The 17,620-nt window shown below is 62.6% G+C and overlaps 9 protein-coding genes across 9 annotated transcripts; 5 read left to right on the top strand and 4 right to left on the bottom strand.

Moving 5' to 3' along the window:
- Window positions 1–89: 89 nt before the first annotated feature.
- On the top strand, window positions 90–1,502 carry JCM10292_006203 (HAD family hydrolase; the record flags this gene model as incomplete). The annotated part of the gene is made up of 8 exons (XM_076647128.1): window positions 90–118; window positions 222–315; window positions 390–534; window positions 598–641; window positions 723–795; window positions 877–1,105; window positions 1,217–1,344; window positions 1,414–1,502. 8 exons carry the CDS (start codon window positions 90–92, stop codon window positions 1,500–1,502), a joined length of 831 nt encoding a protein of 276 aa, XP_076507466.1.
- A 149-nt stretch (window positions 1,503–1,651) lies between these two features.
- On the bottom strand, window positions 1,652–2,744 carry JCM10292_006202 (cytochrome b561 domain-containing protein; the record flags this gene model as incomplete). Its single annotated transcript, XM_076647127.1, has 7 exons — window positions 1,652–1,679; window positions 1,749–1,901; window positions 1,990–2,102; window positions 2,161–2,201; window positions 2,280–2,423; window positions 2,481–2,537; window positions 2,603–2,744. 7 exons carry the CDS (start codon window positions 2,742–2,744, stop codon window positions 1,652–1,654), a joined length of 678 nt encoding a protein of 225 aa, XP_076507465.1.
- A 1,193-nt stretch (window positions 2,745–3,937) lies between these two features.
- Window positions 3,938–5,816, top strand: JCM10292_006201 (uncharacterized protein; the record flags this gene model as incomplete). The annotated part of the gene is made up of 9 exons (XM_076647126.1): window positions 3,938–3,942; window positions 4,020–4,339; window positions 4,433–4,605; window positions 4,704–4,767; window positions 4,836–5,116; window positions 5,175–5,382; window positions 5,457–5,545; window positions 5,617–5,634; window positions 5,694–5,816. The coding sequence occupies 9 exons, from the start codon at window positions 3,938–3,940 to the stop codon at window positions 5,814–5,816; spliced, it is 1,281 nt and encodes a 426-aa protein (XP_076507464.1).
- Window positions 5,817–6,154: 338 nt separating this feature from the next.
- Window positions 6,155–6,691, top strand: JCM10292_006200 (Dabb family protein; the record flags this gene model as incomplete). Its single annotated transcript, XM_076647125.1, has 3 exons — window positions 6,155–6,335; window positions 6,494–6,592; window positions 6,663–6,691. 3 exons carry the CDS (start codon window positions 6,155–6,157, stop codon window positions 6,689–6,691), a joined length of 309 nt encoding a protein of 102 aa, XP_076507463.1.
- Window positions 6,692–7,218: 527 nt separating this feature from the next.
- On the bottom strand, window positions 7,219–7,724 carry JCM10292_006199 (uncharacterized protein; the record flags this gene model as incomplete). The annotated part of the gene is made up of 2 exons (XM_076647124.1): window positions 7,219–7,526; window positions 7,595–7,724. The coding sequence occupies 2 exons, from the start codon at window positions 7,722–7,724 to the stop codon at window positions 7,219–7,221; spliced, it is 438 nt and encodes a 145-aa protein (XP_076507462.1).
- Window positions 7,725–8,765: 1,041 nt separating this feature from the next.
- JCM10292_006198 (uncharacterized protein) lies at window positions 8,766–9,298 on the bottom strand (the record flags this gene model as incomplete). Its single annotated transcript, XM_076647123.1, has 4 exons — window positions 8,766–8,806; window positions 8,863–8,932; window positions 9,025–9,111; window positions 9,173–9,298. The coding sequence occupies 4 exons, from the start codon at window positions 9,296–9,298 to the stop codon at window positions 8,766–8,768; spliced, it is 324 nt and encodes a 107-aa protein (XP_076507461.1).
- Window positions 9,299–9,865: 567 nt separating this feature from the next.
- JCM10292_006197 (uncharacterized protein) lies at window positions 9,866–11,924 on the bottom strand (the record flags this gene model as incomplete). Its single annotated transcript, XM_076647122.1, has 8 exons — window positions 9,866–9,885; window positions 9,947–10,252; window positions 10,308–10,502; window positions 10,604–10,750; window positions 10,810–11,334; window positions 11,398–11,423; window positions 11,484–11,576; window positions 11,635–11,924. The coding sequence occupies 8 exons, from the start codon at window positions 11,922–11,924 to the stop codon at window positions 9,866–9,868; spliced, it is 1,602 nt and encodes a 533-aa protein (XP_076507460.1).
- Window positions 11,925–12,554: 630 nt separating this feature from the next.
- Window positions 12,555–14,324, top strand: JCM10292_006196 (uncharacterized protein; the record flags this gene model as incomplete). The annotated part of the gene is made up of 4 exons (XM_076647121.1): window positions 12,555–12,905; window positions 13,041–13,709; window positions 13,773–13,865; window positions 13,923–14,324. 4 exons carry the CDS (start codon window positions 12,555–12,557, stop codon window positions 14,322–14,324), a joined length of 1,515 nt encoding a protein of 504 aa, XP_076507459.1.
- Window positions 14,325–14,485: 161 nt separating this feature from the next.
- On the top strand, window positions 14,486–17,441 carry JCM10292_006195 (uncharacterized protein; the record flags this gene model as incomplete). Its single annotated transcript, XM_076647120.1, has 11 exons — window positions 14,486–14,563; window positions 14,653–14,733; window positions 14,803–14,847; window positions 14,909–15,112; window positions 15,174–15,250; window positions 15,310–15,379; window positions 15,444–15,696; window positions 15,759–16,590; window positions 16,652–16,970; window positions 17,046–17,129; window positions 17,202–17,441. 11 exons carry the CDS (start codon window positions 14,486–14,488, stop codon window positions 17,439–17,441), a joined length of 2,283 nt encoding a protein of 760 aa, XP_076507458.1.
- Between the last annotated feature and the right edge of the window lie 179 nt (window positions 17,442–17,620).

Here is a 17,620-nt window from a genome sequence, read left to right as displayed (position 1 = left end):
GTCGACTTGCGCGTGCCGGGCCAGGTGCATCGCCCCTCTCCCTCCTCCGCACCTTTCCCCTGCCGTCACTTCGCTCGAAGCGCCTCGAGATGGTCTACAAGGCTGTTGTGTTCGACATGTGAGCTGCCTGACTCCTCACAAGCTCCCACAAGCTTCCTTCGCTCTCCGGCTTCTTCGGCTCGTGTCCCGAATCTGATGAAGCTCTTGCGGTGTCGGCACAGCGGCGGCGTCGTGGTGGGCTCGCCTGTGGCTGCGATAGGACAAGCAGAGAAGCGATGGGGCCTCCCGCCTCACTGGATCAACGTCTTCATCTCGGTTCGTGGCTTTCCGTAGCTTCCCCACCTCCCGGTCCGAGGTGATGCGAGCTTACTGGCAATCTGGTGCTACAGGCGATGGGCGAGCAAGGGCCGTTCCAACGATTTGAGCGGAGCGAGATCTCGCAAGACGACTTCTATCGCGACTTTGGGCATCGGCTGAGCGATGTTGACAAGGGAAACGAGGCGTACAAGGCGTACTGCAAAGGCGCGAGGATTGGTGCGTTCCCTCTTGACGTCTTTGCTAATTCTCTTTATACTGACGCAGGGTCGAGAGTGACAGACTGCCCGCCTCTGCCGACAAAGGTGCAGATCGACGGGAAGGAGGTGCGTACAATCCATCTGATGCGAGCTTCGGACATTGAGCTCGCTGTCCGCTCTCCACTCACCGAGGATTACTACGCGCAGCTCTGGGCCATGATGATGGACCCGGCCCTTGAGCCCGACGAGATCATCGTGACCGCCATCAACCGTTTGCGAGGTGAGCTGAGACTGAGCAGCCCGGTAGGCAGTCTCTTCCGGCTGAAGGGTGGCTGACTAAAGCTTTCGGTCTTGGACGCAGCCTCTCGCCGATACAAAGTTGCCGCCCTCACCAACAACTTTGCGCCCGAGGGCCACACGCCAACTCGTCACCGCCCGTCACCACCGTATACGCACCCTATCTCGGCGGCCGAGCTTCGAAAAGCACTGCGGGCGACCGGTCAGGAGGAAGAAGACGCCAAAGGTGCCGGCAACGACGTCTTGAGGAGCTTGTTCGACGAGTACGTCGAGTCGTGCGTCGAGAAGCTGAGGTACGTCTCGTCGTTGCTTGCTAGAATCCCGCAGGCCTAGGTCACGACAAAGGAGACCGCACACGATCACGCGTCTGCACAAACACCCGAGACTGATTCCATTACCTGCAGGAAACCCGATCCGCGCTTCTTCCAAGTCGTCCTGGACCGCCTCGGCGTCAAGGCGGAAGAGACCATCTTCCTCGATGACATTCCGCACAACCTCGCCGCGGCCGCCAAGATGGGCTTCAAAACTATTCGTGCGTTGCCTTTCACCGCCTAGACGGCCTTCCGCGCGACGCTGACGCTGCCTCTGCGTGGCCATGCAGGCGTGCGCCACGGTCGGTCGCGAGAGGCTGTTCAGGAGCTAGAGAAGACGCTCGACATGGACTTGACCGCGCCGCTGTCCAAGCTGTAGAACGAATCATCCTCTGCTCTCGAGTCTCATCGTCTCTCTTTGTGGTCTCAATGGTACCCGGCCATGCGCTTTCTTTCCCAGCTTGTATCGGGGCACTTAGAATCGATGTACAAGGAAAAGAAAAGGCATGCAAAGTGGATCTACACTGTTCAGCGGCGGAAACCAAGCTTGCTCTTCCTGGAAAGGGGAGCACGTCAGCATGGCGCTCTGGCTTGGAAGAGGAGTCACAGAATCGTGTCGACGCACTGGATCCTCACGAATGCGCCTGCGCCCGCGAGGGCGATGCCGCTGCCGATGAGGACGCGCTCGAACGCCGACGAGTTGGACTGCACCCACGTCGAGGCGAGCGCGAGGAGCGGCGTCACGATGAGGAACGAAAGGGTGAGGTAGCCCGACATGCTGTACGGTCGGAACAGGCTTCCATCAGTCGACGCGCCCGTGCCGACGGTGGCGCGCTGAGGCAGAAAGGCCGGGAGGCTGAACGCACCGGTGGTACTTCCACAGAGCCTTGGCGCGGCCCTCGCCGCCGAGCCAGCGCTGCAGCGGGGAGTAGACGACGAGGGCGCCGAAGACGATCTGGCAGAAAATGAGCGACAGAGTCTATACGGGTGAGAAGGTCAGCGTGGAAGCCTCGAGGAGACGACCGCGGGGTGCGCACGATGAGGCCAAAGGTCGCATGCCAGGTCGTGAAGTGCTTTGCTGTCAAGGGCACGCAAACAGAGAAGGGGGTAAGCTGAAAGAAAACGCGTGGAAGAGCACACAACTCCGGATGCGCACCCCCGTGGATCGCCTTGTTGTAGAAGATGAAGCTCGCCCCGGCGACTATCGACACGAGCGAGATGTACTGGAAAGCCTGGTGCGCTTGCAAGCCCTTGCGCTTGTGCGCCGCGGAAGGCGGCTGCGGTTGAAGGAGGAGGATGCCTGCACGGAAGGACGTCAGCGAGCGAACGCGCGTCTCTCCAGGCCCTTGAGGCAGACCTTCGAGGAAGCCGAGGAAGGCGAGAGACTGGAGCGCAGGGTGGTACGTGAAAAGCCCTGCACAAATTGAGCATGCCGGTCAGCGCGATCCTCAGAAAAAGACGAGGCGAGAAGGGGCGCACCTGCCGGGTGCAGCCAGAGCACGCGCCAGAGCACGACGCTCGCAACGACGAGTCCCAGCTGCGCACAGAGCCCCGCCCCGCCGGCTGCCGCCCGTGCGACGATCTGCAGTGCGGACGGCGGCGTGCTGGCCCCACTCGGCATGTCGTCGGAAGCGGCGGAAGCGGGACGCAGCAAGGGGGAGCGCTCGAGTGCGTCTGCGTGAGCTGCAGCGTGCCCGTCGGCTGCCACAGTCGCCATCTGCTGGGCAAGTCGAGGCGGTGGAGCGAGGAGTTCGCTGCGAGAGGGTTGGCTCAGGATCGTGTCGCCGACTCTCGCGGATCGACTTGAAGAGCTGCTTGACCGGTTTGTGCATGATCTTCTACCTTGTACCGGACTGCATCGCTCGCTCCGACGCTTTCGCTGGCTGTCTCGCCCCGTCTCTTCGCTTCATCAGTCAGCCATCGTTGCAGGAGCGCGACGGCGTTGGCCAGCCTGCAGCGCCGCGATCGAGCCACCGTGTGACGGTGCGCGCTGACCCACCTCTTTTGAGAACGCTCAATGCTGGTGAGATGTGGGACGCCTCGACATCGTCGCCCGTCCGCAGAACGTTCGCTGCCTGCGGCCTGTGGCGCACCATTCCTGCTACCGGGATTGTTCAAGGCTTTTCGAAGCTTACGCCGAGCCTCCAAAGCTTTCGCCGTGCCTCAAAGAGCTACCACGCTCGGCATGCACCCTGTAAGTCTCGCTCGTCATCGCCTTGTTCGACTTCTTCCGCTACTTTTCTTTTTCGCCGTCTAAAACTGCTATGCTGCCGCAACCTTGTCCAATCCGCCAAGCTCAGCAGCCCCACTTCAGATCCTTGGCCGCTGCAGGACTGTCCTTGCGCAAGCGCTCGCGAAGCTTGCGGCATGCGGAGCAGCTGTCACCAACGTCCTCACTCGCCCCGCCGCTGACCCGTTCTGCACACAGATTCAAGCATGCGTAGCTCCTTTGTGCACCAGTGTCGTATATGCGAGTTGAGCTGCTGGGGCGGTCAGAGAAGGGGTGTTGCGGATTCTCGGCGAGCGAGTCAGAGACGAATTCTGCAACATTTATCGACAGGAACTGTGCGGACAGAAGAGAGACCGCAATTCGATGGACCATACACCCCAGCCCCTGAAGCTGAGCGCCTGACAAAGCGAGCGAGACGAGCCGGGCGAGGCGGGCGCGAGTTGCGCGTGGCAGCGACGGCGACCAGCGGCTGCCGGTGCCGACGCCGCTCGCCTCGCCTCTTCGCTCGGGCGCTCTCCCTCTCCCGCTCTCTCCGCACACTCCTCGCAAGGACAGCCCACACACTCCGAACAGTCACACACACAATGAGGTGCGTCTCTGACTCTCGCTTTTGCCCTCCCCCGCCACCTCGGCTCGCCGTCTGACTCCGGCTTGTGCTCTCGTCAGCCTCTCCAACGCCGCTTCCACCGCCAAGGACCGCCTCTCGGGCCTCGTCTCGCACCTCGGTACCCCCGCTCGTGGCAAGCAAGCCCTCCTCGCCAAGAACCCCGACGATGTCGTCGTCGTCGCTGCCGTGCGCACGCCCATCACGCGCGCCAAGAAGGGCGGCTTGAAGGACGCGTGCCCTGAGGACATGCTCAAGGCCGTCTTCGAGGGCGTCGTTGAGCGCTCGGGCATCCGCAAGGACCTCGTCGAGGAGATCCAGGTCGGCAACGTCCTCCCCGCCGGTGGAGGAGCCACCGTTGCGCGCATGGCCCAGCTCGCAGGTGCGTTTCTTCACTCTCTGGAGCGCTCGTGCGCGAAAGTGCGAGCAACGATGAACCAGTTGTGCTGACCCGGCTTCTTTCCCCCCTTCCCAGCCGGCTTCCCCACCACCTCGTCCGTCGCGACGCTCAACCGCCAGTGCTCGTCGGGCCTCATCGCCGTCAACCACATTGCGCTCCAGATTGCCGCCGGCCAGATCGACGTCGGTATCGGCGCCGGCGTCGAGAGCATGTCCCAGGGTTACGGAGCGGGCGCGATGCCGGAGAAGGTGCGTTGCTCGCCTTTCTCAACTCAGCTGTGCTCGCCTCGGCTCGAGGCGAGACACCATGTTTCAAGGCAACAACTGACGAAGCGCCTGAGCTGCAGATGTCGGAGTCGGTCATGGAGAACGAGCAGGCGGCAGACTGCCTCCTTCCCATGGGCATCACGAGTGCGTCCTGATCTGCATTTTCGGTGTTCCTCGACGTCACAGCGGCTCACATGGTGAAACGTTCGCAGGCGAGAACGTCGCGACCGAGTACAAGGTCACGCGCGAGGCGCAGGACGCGTTCGCGGCGGCGTCGTTCCAGCGCGCGGCGGCGGCGCTAAAGGCGGGCAAGTTCAAGGCCGAGATCGTGCCTGTCAAGACTAAGTGGGTCGACCCCAAGTCGGACGAGGAGAAGGAGATCACTGTCACCGAGGACGACGGCATCCGCGACGGCGTCACGAAGGAGAGCCTGAGCAAGCTCAAGCCTGTGTTCTCCAAGACCGGCAGCACGCACGCCGGCAACGCTTCGCAGGTATGTAGCACAAACTTCTCATGAGCCCGGCCCGTACTGACGTCCTCCGTCCTGACAGGTTTCGGATGGTGCCGCCGCAGTCCTCCTCACCCGCCGCTCCAAGGCGCAGGAGCTCGGCCTCCCCATCCTCGGCAAGTACTGCCACACGAGCGTCACGGGCGTCGAGCCCAAGCTCATGGGCATCGGCCCGGCGTTCGCGATCCCCAAGGTGCTCGAGAAGACGGGGCTCAGCAAGGACGACGTCGACCTCTTCGAGCTTAACGAGGGTGCGTCTCGATTTCTGCGGCTGGCGACGGTTGCAATTGGTGCCGGAGCTGACGAGGAACCGGCCGCTACGCAGCTTTCGCCTCGCAGGCCGTCATGTCGATCGAGCACCTCGGGCTCGACTACAAGAAGGTCAACCCGAACGGTGGCGCCATCGCCCTTGGCGTGCGTCTTCCTTACCTGGATGCTTGTCGGCTGCGCAAGTGTACTGACATCGCGTTTCGATCCGTAAACAGCACCCGCTCGGCTGCACCGTTCGTCCTGTTCCTTCCGCTTCTCGCCTTTCCTGTCGCTGACGCTCCTCCGTTCGCAGGGTGCCCGCCAGATCGCCACGGCCCTCTCCGAGGCCAAGCGCTCGGGCGCCAAGATCATCTGCACGTCCATGTGCATCGGCAGCGGCATGGGCGCCGCGTCCATCTTCATCAACGAGCAGTAGCCCTCTCCGCCTTCTACACTCTCCGCTTGCGCGCACATGCGCCTGACTTCGAACCGATCGATATTAAGTGCTTTCTGGCTGTAACCTCGGTACCATTGTTGCCTCCCAAGCCCTTGATGCGCACGACCGTTTGAGAGAGCCCTTCCGCGTGGATATGCGCACCCGACAATTCGTGCCGAATCTCTGAAGACTTCCTGAAGAACGCGAACACGCGCAGGTCTCGTCCCGGCGGGCGCGGCATCGAACAGGCTCTTCCGTGGAGCACCCTCACCTCGCCCCCACTTGCCGCGGTCCGCATTCCTCCTCTCGCTCCTCTTTCGCACCCGCAGCACAGCACCATGTCGCGCCCCATCGTGCACATCGTCATGTGGAAGTTCAACGGCCAGCAGCCGGCCGACTACCTTTCGACGCTGCGGACGGCCGCGCAGGCCATGGTCGGCAAGATTGATGGCCTCAAGCGCGTGGAGCTGGGCCCGCCGCTCGAGAGCACCAAGGCGCGGTCGCAGGGCTGGGAGGCGAGTGCGTTGTGTCCACCTTGCTGTGCATTCGTCGGCTGGGCCTGCCTGCCGGCTTGCTTTCCGACCCATCTCCGACGGGTCTATCGCACCAGCCCGAAATGCATTTCTCGGACTGGATGGGCAAGGAGGACAAAGCTGATCTCCGTGCACGTCCTGCAGTGCTCTACTCGGAGCTCGAGTCGGAGGAGGCGCTCCTCAAGTACGCGCCCCACCCGGTGCACGAGGAATTCAAGACCAACACCAAGCCGTACGCGACCGGTACGTGCCTCTGTGCTCCAATAGGCCGATGTTGTGAAGGCGGAAGAGCTAATGCTTGCCGCCGCGGCAGACATCATGGCGTTCGACCTTGCGATTTGAGCAGTTTACAATTCGCATGAGCAAAAACCATTCAAAGCCTCATTCTTGCGTCCCCTGTCAAGTTTGCGACGCTCTGCGCGCGGTGCTGGGCTCGCGGCGTCTGGCTGCCTGGCATTGCCGTCCTCTCGCACGACCGTTTCTGCCCCTCTTTCGCTCGTCGACTCTGTCATTCGAGTCCTCCGCTCCAACTTTCCGCTCCGCTCGCGTGAAGGCAATCCAGTCCTTCTTGCTGAAGGGCGTGAAGTCACTCAGCTTGGTGTCGCACGCTCTGCTGCGCTCCGCTCGCGCTCCCGTGTCCGGGCCCTCCGTCGTCCTCACGCCAGCTGTTTGCTTCCAGCTCAGCGACTTGTCTGTCTGGAACAGGTTTGCGCTCTCGATGAGTTGCTGCACGAAAGGTCGGCGCAAAGAACGCCGCTCTCTTGCCGTTCTCAGCAAAGCTATCGCAGACAACGCCGCTCTCGTCAAGGCCGCAGCTTCAAAGGCCGCTAAAAGGGTGTGACATGTTGCGATTCCGATTCAAGGCAACGCTACCAGCGGGCACTCGAGACTGACGCGCGGTGATGACGGCGCGAGGAGACGGTGCTGCCTTTGCCAATCTCGGCGACGGAACGCTCGGCGGGGTGATGCACCGTCGTTGACTCGGTTGGCGGGCCAAGCTCGCTTGGGTCGACGAACACGACAGGGCATTCGAACCTCGCGCGGTCGGAGCGGACGATGAGCAGCTTGTGCTGGATCGAGGTGCGGTGCTCACCGTGCAACCCGTGGTTGCCTACGAGGTTGACTTCGCCCGGCCGCAGCGTCTGCTGCAGGACCACGTGCCAAGGCTCCTTATCATCTGCTTAACCCGCTTTGTAAGCGGTGCTGATGAGAATTGCACTCGAACGAGCGAATCACTCGACTCACCTTGCTCGACGGCAATGGTGTACATGCGCGATTCGACCAGGTCCTCCGCAGTCTTGGTCGGCCACTTGTACGACGTATGACCTGATTTCGCGTTCTGATTCTTCTGAATCCAGCGCGGCAGCGCAATCATGGAAGGATTGTGGACGACATCGTGGAGGCCGGGCAGAGCGTAGGACGCTCCGCTACCCGCACGTGTCGCTCGTCGCGTTTTGGCAACATGCATGAGCGCATTGACCCGAAGGTACATTTCTGCGGGTTGGTCAGCCCGACTGAGAAACCCGAGAAACCGGAGTCATGTGCGCTAGCGACGAACCGGTCGAGTGTGCATTCACGACTTCGAAGTGGGTGAGCCGGTACTCGTCAAAAACGCCACCGTCCAGAAGCAGGATGTAGTGCAAGAACGCGTTTGTGATTGCTGGCAGCATGTCCCGCACGCGGAAGTCCTGCAGCTAAAGGCTCGACGACAGTCAGTAGATTCCGAGGGCGCGCAGGCCGAAAGCTTGCCTGCATCAGCGCAGCTCTCTCCCTTGCCTCTTGCTGAGTCGCATGCAGGCGAGCTTGTGCGGCTGCGATGCGTGCATCAGCCTTCGCTTTCTGATCAGAGCGGGGCAATCGCACTTCGAGGAGAGTCGGGATGATCCGTTACTGCACGCACGGGTGACGGCATGGCGGTCAACAGACATTGTGCGAGAACGGGTGGACAAGACTCACAAAGACTGTGGATGTCCATGACAAAACCGTGAAGCGAACGCCTGTCGGGCCCGAGTAGCAGAGAGACAGAGATGCGCGAGAGACGGGCGAGAGACAAGGAAGTAAAGCAGGTACAGAGCAGTCGCGCTCGATGACGCATCTGACGGCCTCGGAGGCTCCGGAGCGGTTGCTGTTGCGGCGTACAGGAGCCCCTGCTCCTATCTCGCGCGCAACACGATGAACCCGATCCAGCTTTGAGCGGGAATGCAGCGAAGTAAGGCTTGACCGTGACCTTGACGTGGACTTGAAAGGGTAGCGGCGCTTGTCGGCGGAAGAGTGTGTAATGGCGCAGACTGCGTAACCAGGAAGAGCCGATTCTGGTCCCGCTTTGCACGTATTCTCTTTGTTTGCGGCGCATCGCCAGAGTGAGCTGTGCAGAGAGATCGCGGAAAGTGTTACAATGCGTCCGGTAGGAGCAGCTTTACGACTGCCGCTGTACAATCTTGTTGATTCGGATGCACTCTGCGAAGAGAGACCATCAGTCTCACGCAGACAGCGAAGTCCGAATTCCGACCCACCAATCTCTGTATGCGTAGGGTCGAACGGAAGCTGGCAAAAGAAGCCTTGCTGCTGCATAAAGGCGAAGACCTGCGGAGGAAGCGAAGCGAAGGAGAAGCGTCCAGGTTAGCTCGATCCTCCCGCTGGGCCGCGCAGCACCTTGACCACAGAGGTCGGCTCACCTTGGTCACGTCGTGCGCGATCCGCATGCAGTCGCGCTGCGGTGGTGCGCCGTCTCGTCCCGGTGCGTCGACCCGGCACAGCGCGACCTGCACACGGGCTGGCAGTCAGCCTCGAGCCTATTGAAGTGCACGAGCGATAAGTGCGCACCTCCTTGTCGCCCTTGCTCCGCTCGATGATATGGTAGGTGTGGTTCGGCGCCTTCTCGACGAACTGCGTCATGCCGGCGGCCTCCTCCTTCGTCAAAGCCGTGTCGGGGATTCGCGGGTCCGCCATGTCGGGGTGCTGATGGCGCAGTGCAGGTTGTGTCGAGCGGGCGAACAGCGTGGCGACGTCTCGTGACGGAAGTGGGGAGTTGCCGAAGAAGGAGGAGGGGGATCGGCGAGTGTAGGTGCAGCAGGAGTCGGCGTGGACGGAGGTGCGGGCGTACCGAGCAATCTAGTGCTGAGCTGCCCAGTCGCAAGGAGCAGACAGGTGAAGTGGCGCAAGACGTCTCGTAGATGCCAAAGCTTCTACGAGACGACAAGTTGGCTTCGCCGCAACTGCGCCAGCTCCTGCTTCCTGCTTCCATTTCGGCTCAGCTTTGTGCTCGGTGGCAAGGCCGCCAGCTACCCAGCGCCCGAAAGTGAGCGGGGTCAACGCGACCAGGCTCTCCCACCATTCACTTCGCCCTCGACTCGCCCTCTGCGCGCCAAGATACTGCAAGTTGTTTCCTCATATCCTTGTCCATACAAATGTGCCACGAGATCGAGAGGAGCCAGCGGACGAGACGCAAGCGGGCAGTGCAAGGCGCAACCGATAGACGCGGAAGGCCACGCGAACGCGGCGATGTTGTTTCGCTGCTCAGGGGGTGTAACGGAAGCCTGCCGAGTTTCGATGAATGTCAGAAATGGTGCCCAGCCAGTGACCGGGGTAGAGACGCACCGACGGCGTGGTCGTAGTCCTCGTGGAGTCCCTCAATCCGAAGGCCCTTGGCGGGCTTTCCGCCCTCCCTCTTGTCGCGCCGGCGGTTCTCCCAGCGGTAGTACAGCGTCATGCCGAGCGAGATGAGGAGGCCGAGGCACTGAAACGCAATGTTGAGGGAGGCGGCCTTGACGTAGCGCGGTCCCTCGTTCTTCGGGAAAATGAACGAGCCGAGGATGGAGAGGCACTGGCCGACCGAGTTAAGCATGCCGAGGGCGACAGCCTTCTGCGACTCGCCGGCGACGTTGGACGCTTGCCACGACATGACTGTCACCATGGAGGTCAGTGAGTGCGCGCAGCAAGTTTAGCCTGAGCAACCTACTGAGCGGGATGGCGGAGTACGCGGCCGAGACAACACAGAAGCATCCAAAGTAGCGAACCTTGAGGTCGGACGAGCTCGGGTCGACCGGGCTGACGCCGAGAAGGATGGACCAGCCGACGATGCCCGTTGCGAAGACACACATGATGGGGATGCCTCGCGTCTGAGCACGGTCCGAATAGGTGCAGATGAGGAGCACTGCAGGAATAGGGCAAGCGTGTGCAAGAGGAGCGGGCCGAGCGGAATCCGACGGGGTCAGTTGCGAACAAGAGAAGCGGGCCGGGTGGAAACCAACGCACTGACGACAAGCGATACAGCGTAAGGCGGGACACTCATGATCTGTGCTTTGGCATTCGTGTATCCGAGCCCCTTGATGATGGTGGGGAGGTAGCCGCTCGTCGAAGACAAGCCGAGATTCATCGCCGAGTAGGCGACAGCAACGATGTCTGCGGATTGGAGAGGGGTCAGCGGGCGTAGAAAACATGCTCACAGGATGAACACTCACAAGTGCGCCAATTAAGGAGCGTGTAGCGCACAGCGCGCCAGTCAATGCCGGTGCTCTCGGTGGGAGCGCCGTCGGCGTTCAGGCGAGTGCAGGCGACCGTGCGCTGCTCTTCGTTGAGGTATCGAGTCTTCTCCGGGCGAGACGGGAGGCAGAAGAAGACGACGATGGCGAGTGCGAGCGAGGGAAGGCCCTCGATGAGGAAGAGAATCCGCCATTGCGGAATCGGCGACGACTTGATGTGGGAGACACCGTAGGCGATCAGGCCGGAGAAGGCGCCCGCGAGCGAGCCGGCCGAGATGAAGAGTCCGATGCGCTTGGCGATCTCCTTGCGCGTATAGAAGAAGGTGAAGTAGACGGCCATGGCCTGGCCGAAGCAGGCCTCGCCGACACCGACGAACAAGCGGCAGACGTAGAGTCCGGCTGGGTTGGTGACAGCGGCTTGGCACGAGGCGGCGATCGACCAGGTGAGGGCGCCGAACGCGATGGTCGTCGAAGGAAGGAACTGCTTGGCAAGGAGCGTTCCAGCTGCGGTTAAGAGCGTCAGGACGTTGGGCGAGCCGAGTCGAGGGCATCGAAGAGTGTACGCACGAACGGAAAGGACGATATAGGTGATGCTGCGGGAGGCAAAAAGAGTCAGTCACGGTCCTCGGGAGTTCTCACGTAAACGGGCTTACTAGAAGCACGACAATGCGATGCTGTATCGGGTGTCGTCGTTACCGAGGACCGACTCCTCGAGACCCTGCAGACGAGCATTTCCCAGGTTGCCGCTGATTTCGAGGCAAGTCAGTTGCGGTCTTCGCGCCTCATCTGGCCGAAGGTACGCACCGATCGAGATAGGCGGCCAGGTAGAGAAGGGCAGCGAGCGGGAGGATCACCACATCGAGCTTGCGAACGAGCTTGCGCTCGTTGCCTTTGGACGCCTTGGCGTGCTCGATGCCGATGGTCGACGAGGCGTACTTGCTGGAGCCTGCTTTCTCGGACGTCGTCGTCGAGAACTCGGTGACTGACTGGCCATCCTGGAAGTGGGGGGCTGCACGACCCTGCTCTTCATCCCCGTGAGCGTGCTCGTGGTGCTCCTGCGGAATCTCGAAGGGTTTGTCGACGAAGCGAGCCATGGTCGGGCGGATCAGTAGCAGAGCAAGGTGAGCGGGAGGACAAGCGCAAAACGGAGCACCGGTCAAAAGGCGGTGGGGGCCAGCAGGGAACCAGAGTGGAGGATAAGTTGGTGAGAGCGCTTAATTTGGGCGAGAGGGGAGACGGGCCGCGAGGGAGCAGGGTGGGCAGAGCGAACGCAGCAAGCGCCGGCGCTTTCGGCGCTTTACGGCCGTGCGTCCCGCGATCAAGGACGATGAGGCAGGAGACAACTCGCTCGCAAAGGAGACCATCAGCGAAACACAGCTCGACCGGACAGCAGCGTGCATCCTCCGCATCCTCAACAGCGGCTGCAAGCCCGATCACGCAGCGTCAAGGGGAGCACGTTGAGAGCAAGGAAAAGGCGCAGAGACTAGTCCACGCCTGCTCGGACGGCATCGCACCGCTCGGAAGCCCGGACGCCGGCGCGTGCGGCGCGTCCCGGCGCCTATGAAACGCGACGAGGGAGAATCCTGTGCACGTTGCGTAGACAGTCGCACGTCGTGAGAAGCAGCTGGAGCGGCTGCATCCTCAAGAAGGCGAGCGGGTAGAATGAACGAGGAGAAGGCGTCGCGGCGTCGTCACGCCGAACCTGACAAGGCTCGGCTTCCACCATGTCTGCTCCAGCGGAAAGCGCATCTGCTGAGGCTACAGACGGACCAGTCGATGCTCAGGAGCAGCCGCCGCGCTGGCACTCGGCCTACACGTCCTTCTCGACTTCGCCGCATCTGCCTGATGCCATCGCATCGCGCCTGCCCTCGGCAGACACACTCTCAGCCGCGCAGTCGAGGATCACAGACCTTGCTACTTCGGGCACGAAGCAGGCTGGGCAGATGAGCCGCACCGCTTCGCAGCGCGTGGCAGAGCTCCGTCAGTCGGCGGGAGGGAAGATGGGCAACTGGGCCGAGTGCGCGTGGTCCGTCACGAACCAGACGCAGGTGCCGCTCAACGTGAGCCTGAACCAGGTACGCTGCATTCCCTGCCATCGCCGCGAGCTGTGCTGATCTCTTCCGCTCCGGGACACCTTCCGCGTCGTCTGCCCCCAATTTCTGTCCTCTTTCGGTCGTGCTCACTTTCCTCCAACTACCCCTGCACCGCAGGTTGGCCCGCTGTACTACGAGGTCCTCCCGCCCGAAGCGACTTTCGAGCGCCGCGTGCCCAACCTGTGGTTCTCGCTCGAAGTCCGCCCATACACCTCTCCCTCGACAGCCTACAACAAGTGGTCGACGACGTGGCCCATCCTGTGCGTCGCGGGCCCGACCGTCGCCGTCACTTCGCTGCTCGCGCTGCCCTTCGTCGCCGCTGCCGCCGGCGGCACCGCCCTCGCGAGCCTCTCGGCATTCGGCAGCTCGATCGCGAGCGGCGCAGCGGGCGCGACAGAGACTGTCACGGCGAGCGCGGGCGCCGCAGCTGCGTTCGCGGCCAAGGCGAGTCGGGTGCCCGGAGCGGGACGGGTCAAGTCGAAGCTTGCGGATGCCGCCAAGAAGTTCGTCGGCGAGCAGACCTCGCGCGAGAACGTCCAGCGGCACGTCGTGCGCTACCTGCAGCGCGGCGGTGCCGGTGCTGGTGCGGGTGGTGCAGCGACGGGCGCGCAGGCGATCGAGGCCTCCGAGGAGGAGCAAGCGCAGGCGTCGGTCGAGGGTGCGGAATCGAAGCAGTCGAAGCAGCGTCGCGCGAAGAAGGAGAAGAAGATTGAGGAGGTCGACGTGACAGGCTTCGAGCTGGAGAAGGTGCTCAGGCGCGAGACGAACGACTCGGCGGTGGACAAGGTGCGACGGCCCGCCGTTATCTTGCCTTCGAGGCGTGTGCGCTGACTCTGCTGAATATGATAGGCTCTCGCGAAGGCCTTCAAGCGCCTGTCGTTCAAGACCAAGCTCACAGAGTACCGCACGCAAGACAAGCCCGTTCTGCGTGTTGTCGGCGGTGTGCGCTTGCCTTCTTTCCTACGTGCCTGCCTGAATACTGAGCATCTGCATCGACAGCCCGAGCTTGAGACGCGCACGCCCGCGCCGACCTTCTTCCACCCGCACCCTTCGCCGCGGCAATTCCTCGTCTTCTACCCCTTCGTCCTCTTGCACACGCCGCAAGTCGTCGCCGAGCCGGTCCCCGTCGACGAAGTTCCGCCGACCGAGGACGAGCGGCGCGTGATGAGCGACGCCAAGGTCGTCGCGAGCTACGAAGAGGCGGAGAAGGCGAGCGAGAAGGCGCCGACGGAGGGAGCGGGGCCCGCCAACGAGGCGAATGCGGTGAAGGCAGAGCGCGCTGTCCGGGAGGCAGAAGTGGAAGCAGCGCAGGCCGAAGGTTCTCCGGCGAATCAGGCGCCTGCGGACGAAGAGAAGCCGGTCAAGGGTGCGAAGGAGAAGAAGAAGGGGTGGATTTGGTGAAGTGCTCGTCAAGGGGCCCGTGTTCTGCGTCTTTTCATACTATCGTTGTCGCTTGTAGCACTCCCGTACCTTTCGACAGCTCTCACCTGGCGAATACCGTCGTCTCCCACTCTCATTCCTGCCTCGGCTCGGAGGTTGCCCTCATCGCGTTCACGCAAAACATGGCCTCGGCTGCACCGGGAGCACGTGCACAAGCTGCACCCTCGCTCGACACGTCCGACTACCTCGAGACCCGCTCTGTACGCCAGCGCTTCGCTGCCACCCGTCATCGACCCCCACATCCTCGTCGCTCCTCCCGCTGATCCCGCACGGCCGCCTGAACGCGCAGGTCCAGCTCGAGTGGAAGGTTTCAAACCTTAAGAACCTCTTTGACGCGACTCAGGGGCCGGCAAAGTCAAAGTGCATCAAGGTGCGCCTCGTCTTGCTCGGCTTGCCTTGTCGACGCCATGCTGATCGACACTCGCATGTCCTCGAACAGTCTGCTCTCTTCGATCAGTCCCGCTGGCAGATCTTTCTCTACCCTGTGCGCTGCGTGCCGCTCGCTTCGCGCCCACCTCGCTTACTCCGTCATCGTCGCCGCGCAGAACTCGGGACACGACCAGTACATCTCGCTCTACCTCTCGTGCGAACCGACCGCTGCAGAGAAAGAGCGCGCGCTCGCCGAACAGCCCACCGCGGGGCCGAATACAGGAGGAGGAGGTCCTGGCCCTGCGGCTGGAGGGAGCGGAGGAAAGGAGAAAGACCGAATCCTGTGGCGCAGGGACGGCAAGTTCCTCTTCACATTCGAGGTGCGCTTTCGATTGTCTCGCCCGAATGCGAGCGCGGACTTCTGACGCCTTGAAAGCGTAGGTGCGCTCTGTCGACCGCAGGATCACCTTCAAGCAGCTCGAGTCGGAGAAACCGCACGTCTTCTGGGCGAAAGAGCGGTATGCGCGACTCCCGAACCCTCGTTGAACAATACCCTTGCTGAAATCAACGCCTGCAGCAACTGGGGCTACGCGAGCTTCTGGAGACGCAACGAGGCCTTCTACAACAACTCGAACACACGAGCAGCCGTGCGTTCTCTCAAGCTCGTTCAGGCCGTGCGCAGAACGCTCACTAATGCTTCCGCTCCCTCAGGACGCCTTCCTCATCATTTGCACCATTGTCTCCTCGCCCACACTTCCTACCACGCCTCCGCCGCCGCACCTCCTTGTCCCCAAGACGCTCATCCGCTCATACGCCTCGCTCTTTGACGACCCGGACTACTCGGATGTCGTCTTCCGCATCCGGCCCGAGGGGCAACGCGGGCGGAACGGAGGCAAGGTGCGCGAGAAGCGGCTGTTTGCCGCGAAGAAGGTGCTTGCTGGGCGGAGCGAGTACTTCAACGACAGTGCGCTGCACTCTCCTTACCATGTACTCTGAGTCAATTGATCAACTCTGCTCTGCTGGCAGTGTTCTCGTCCGCCTTTTCCGAGGCGACTCTCACTCGCCCGCCCGCCACCGCCCGCCGCGCGATCACGACCACCAATACTACGAGTGCACATGCCTTGCCCGCTCTTTCAGACGATGGCGACATGTCCTCGGAGGGCGAGGAAGACGGGAGCAGCGATGTAGGGTGGGACGAGGACGACGACTCGGGCCTAGACGACAGCGAGGTGGAGGACGAAGACGGGTCGGAAGACGGCTACGGCCGCGATGACTCGCACGACGCCGACTCTCCGAGCGCGTATAATGCCCTGCCCATTTCGTCCAATCCCGCCGCCGCGCCCATCCCGGCGAACGACTCTGCGTTCGCTCCCTTCCCCTCCATCTCTACGTCTGCTTCGCCCGACGCGCCACACCGTCGCTCCGCGACGGGCTCGCGCAGGTCGCGCACCTCATCCGCCGCGCTCTCGGACGACGAGGACCGCCCTGCGCACGCTGCGCTGTCGCCCACGACGTCCGGCCGCAGCCGATCAAGCGAGGGCGTCGAGCAGGAGGGCGACGAGGAAGAACAAGAAGACGAGGAGACCGAGAGCGACGGGCTCGAGCAGGAGGTCGAGGTGAGCGACTCGGGCCGGCCCGCAACGCCGCGCAGGAGCGGCGGCGGCGGAGCGTTGCACGGCGAGCGCAGTCGCTTTGTGGATGCGCCGAGCGCGCCGGCGAGCCCTGTCAGGGCTGCAACGGTCGGAGAGGAGGCGCAGCGGAGGAGATCACCGGGAAAGAGTGCGAAGCCGGGGAGGCAAGAGGGCCGGAGGAAGTTGGACGAGCGGCCACGATTCGAAGTGGTCGTCACGGATGCTTCGTGCGTTTCCCCCACTGCTCTCACTCGCCGAGACGAGCAGTGCCTGACGGACAATCCGCAGGTACACGACATTCCGCGCGCTGTTGCACTACCTCTACACCGACTCGATCACGTTCGCCCCGCTCGCGTCCAACTACCACATCGCGAAAGAGACTGCGTCGCAGAATGGACTGCCCTTCGCGTACGCCTCGCGGCACGCCTACCTCGCCGCACAGCTACCCCCGCCGACCGCGACCGCGGGCGACCCGGCCGCTGCGGTGCACTCGGCGGTGAGCCCCTGCTCGGCCAAGGCGATCTACCGCCTGAGCGATAAGATGGACCTCGGCGAGCTCAAGGAGCGCGCGTATGAGCACATCGTGTCGAGCCTGACGGCGCAGAATGTGCGTTTTCTCTTCTCGATCCCGCACTCGTCCCCCAACGGTCCTTTCTTGACGGTCTTGTTTTTTTCCAAGCAGATTGTGTACGAGGTGTTTGGGTCGTTCTCGAGCCGGTTCGACGAGATCCGCCGTGTCGAGGTGGCGTTCCTGCTCGACAAGTGGGTGCGTTCACGGCTTCCTTCCCACCCCACACATGCACAATCCGCCTGACTGTCCGTTCCGCTCCTCCACCAGAACGAAGTGCGCTCGTCTGTGCAGATGCGCAAGGTATTCGACTACCTGCGCAACGACCTCGGGCGCTCGACGGGCAGTGGCACGTCGCGCTTCCCCGGGTTCGAGGACGTGTGGCTCGAGATTGTGCAGAACCTCGAGGTGCGCGTCGTGCCCCCCTCGGTGGCGCCGGCTCCTGTGTCTGTGAGCGCAGGCGGAGGGAGCAGCGTGGGAGAGAGGGCCACCGAGGAGGATGCGCGGTGAAGAGAGTTGAGCACGCGGGTTGTCTGTCTGGCTCGGTCGGTACATGAATGTATCAGGCTGTCGTTGTTTCTACTCGGATGCACGCAGGCGGAGAGAGAGGGGAGCGTGTCTCGGCTGGGTTGTTGTTGCGATGACGGCGGTCCGAGCGACTTGGCGTGGTCGCCGTGTTGGACGCTCTT

Source organism: Rhodotorula paludigena (assembly GCF_050403205.1).
Source record: "Rhodotorula paludigena JCM10292 DNA, Rt_paludigena_JCM10292v1_ctg7, whole genome shotgun sequence".
Classification (NCBI taxonomy): Eukaryota; Fungi; Basidiomycota; class Microbotryomycetes; order Sporidiobolales; family Sporidiobolaceae; genus Rhodotorula; species Rhodotorula paludigena.
This window is presented reverse-complemented; position numbering and strand designations above follow the sequence as displayed.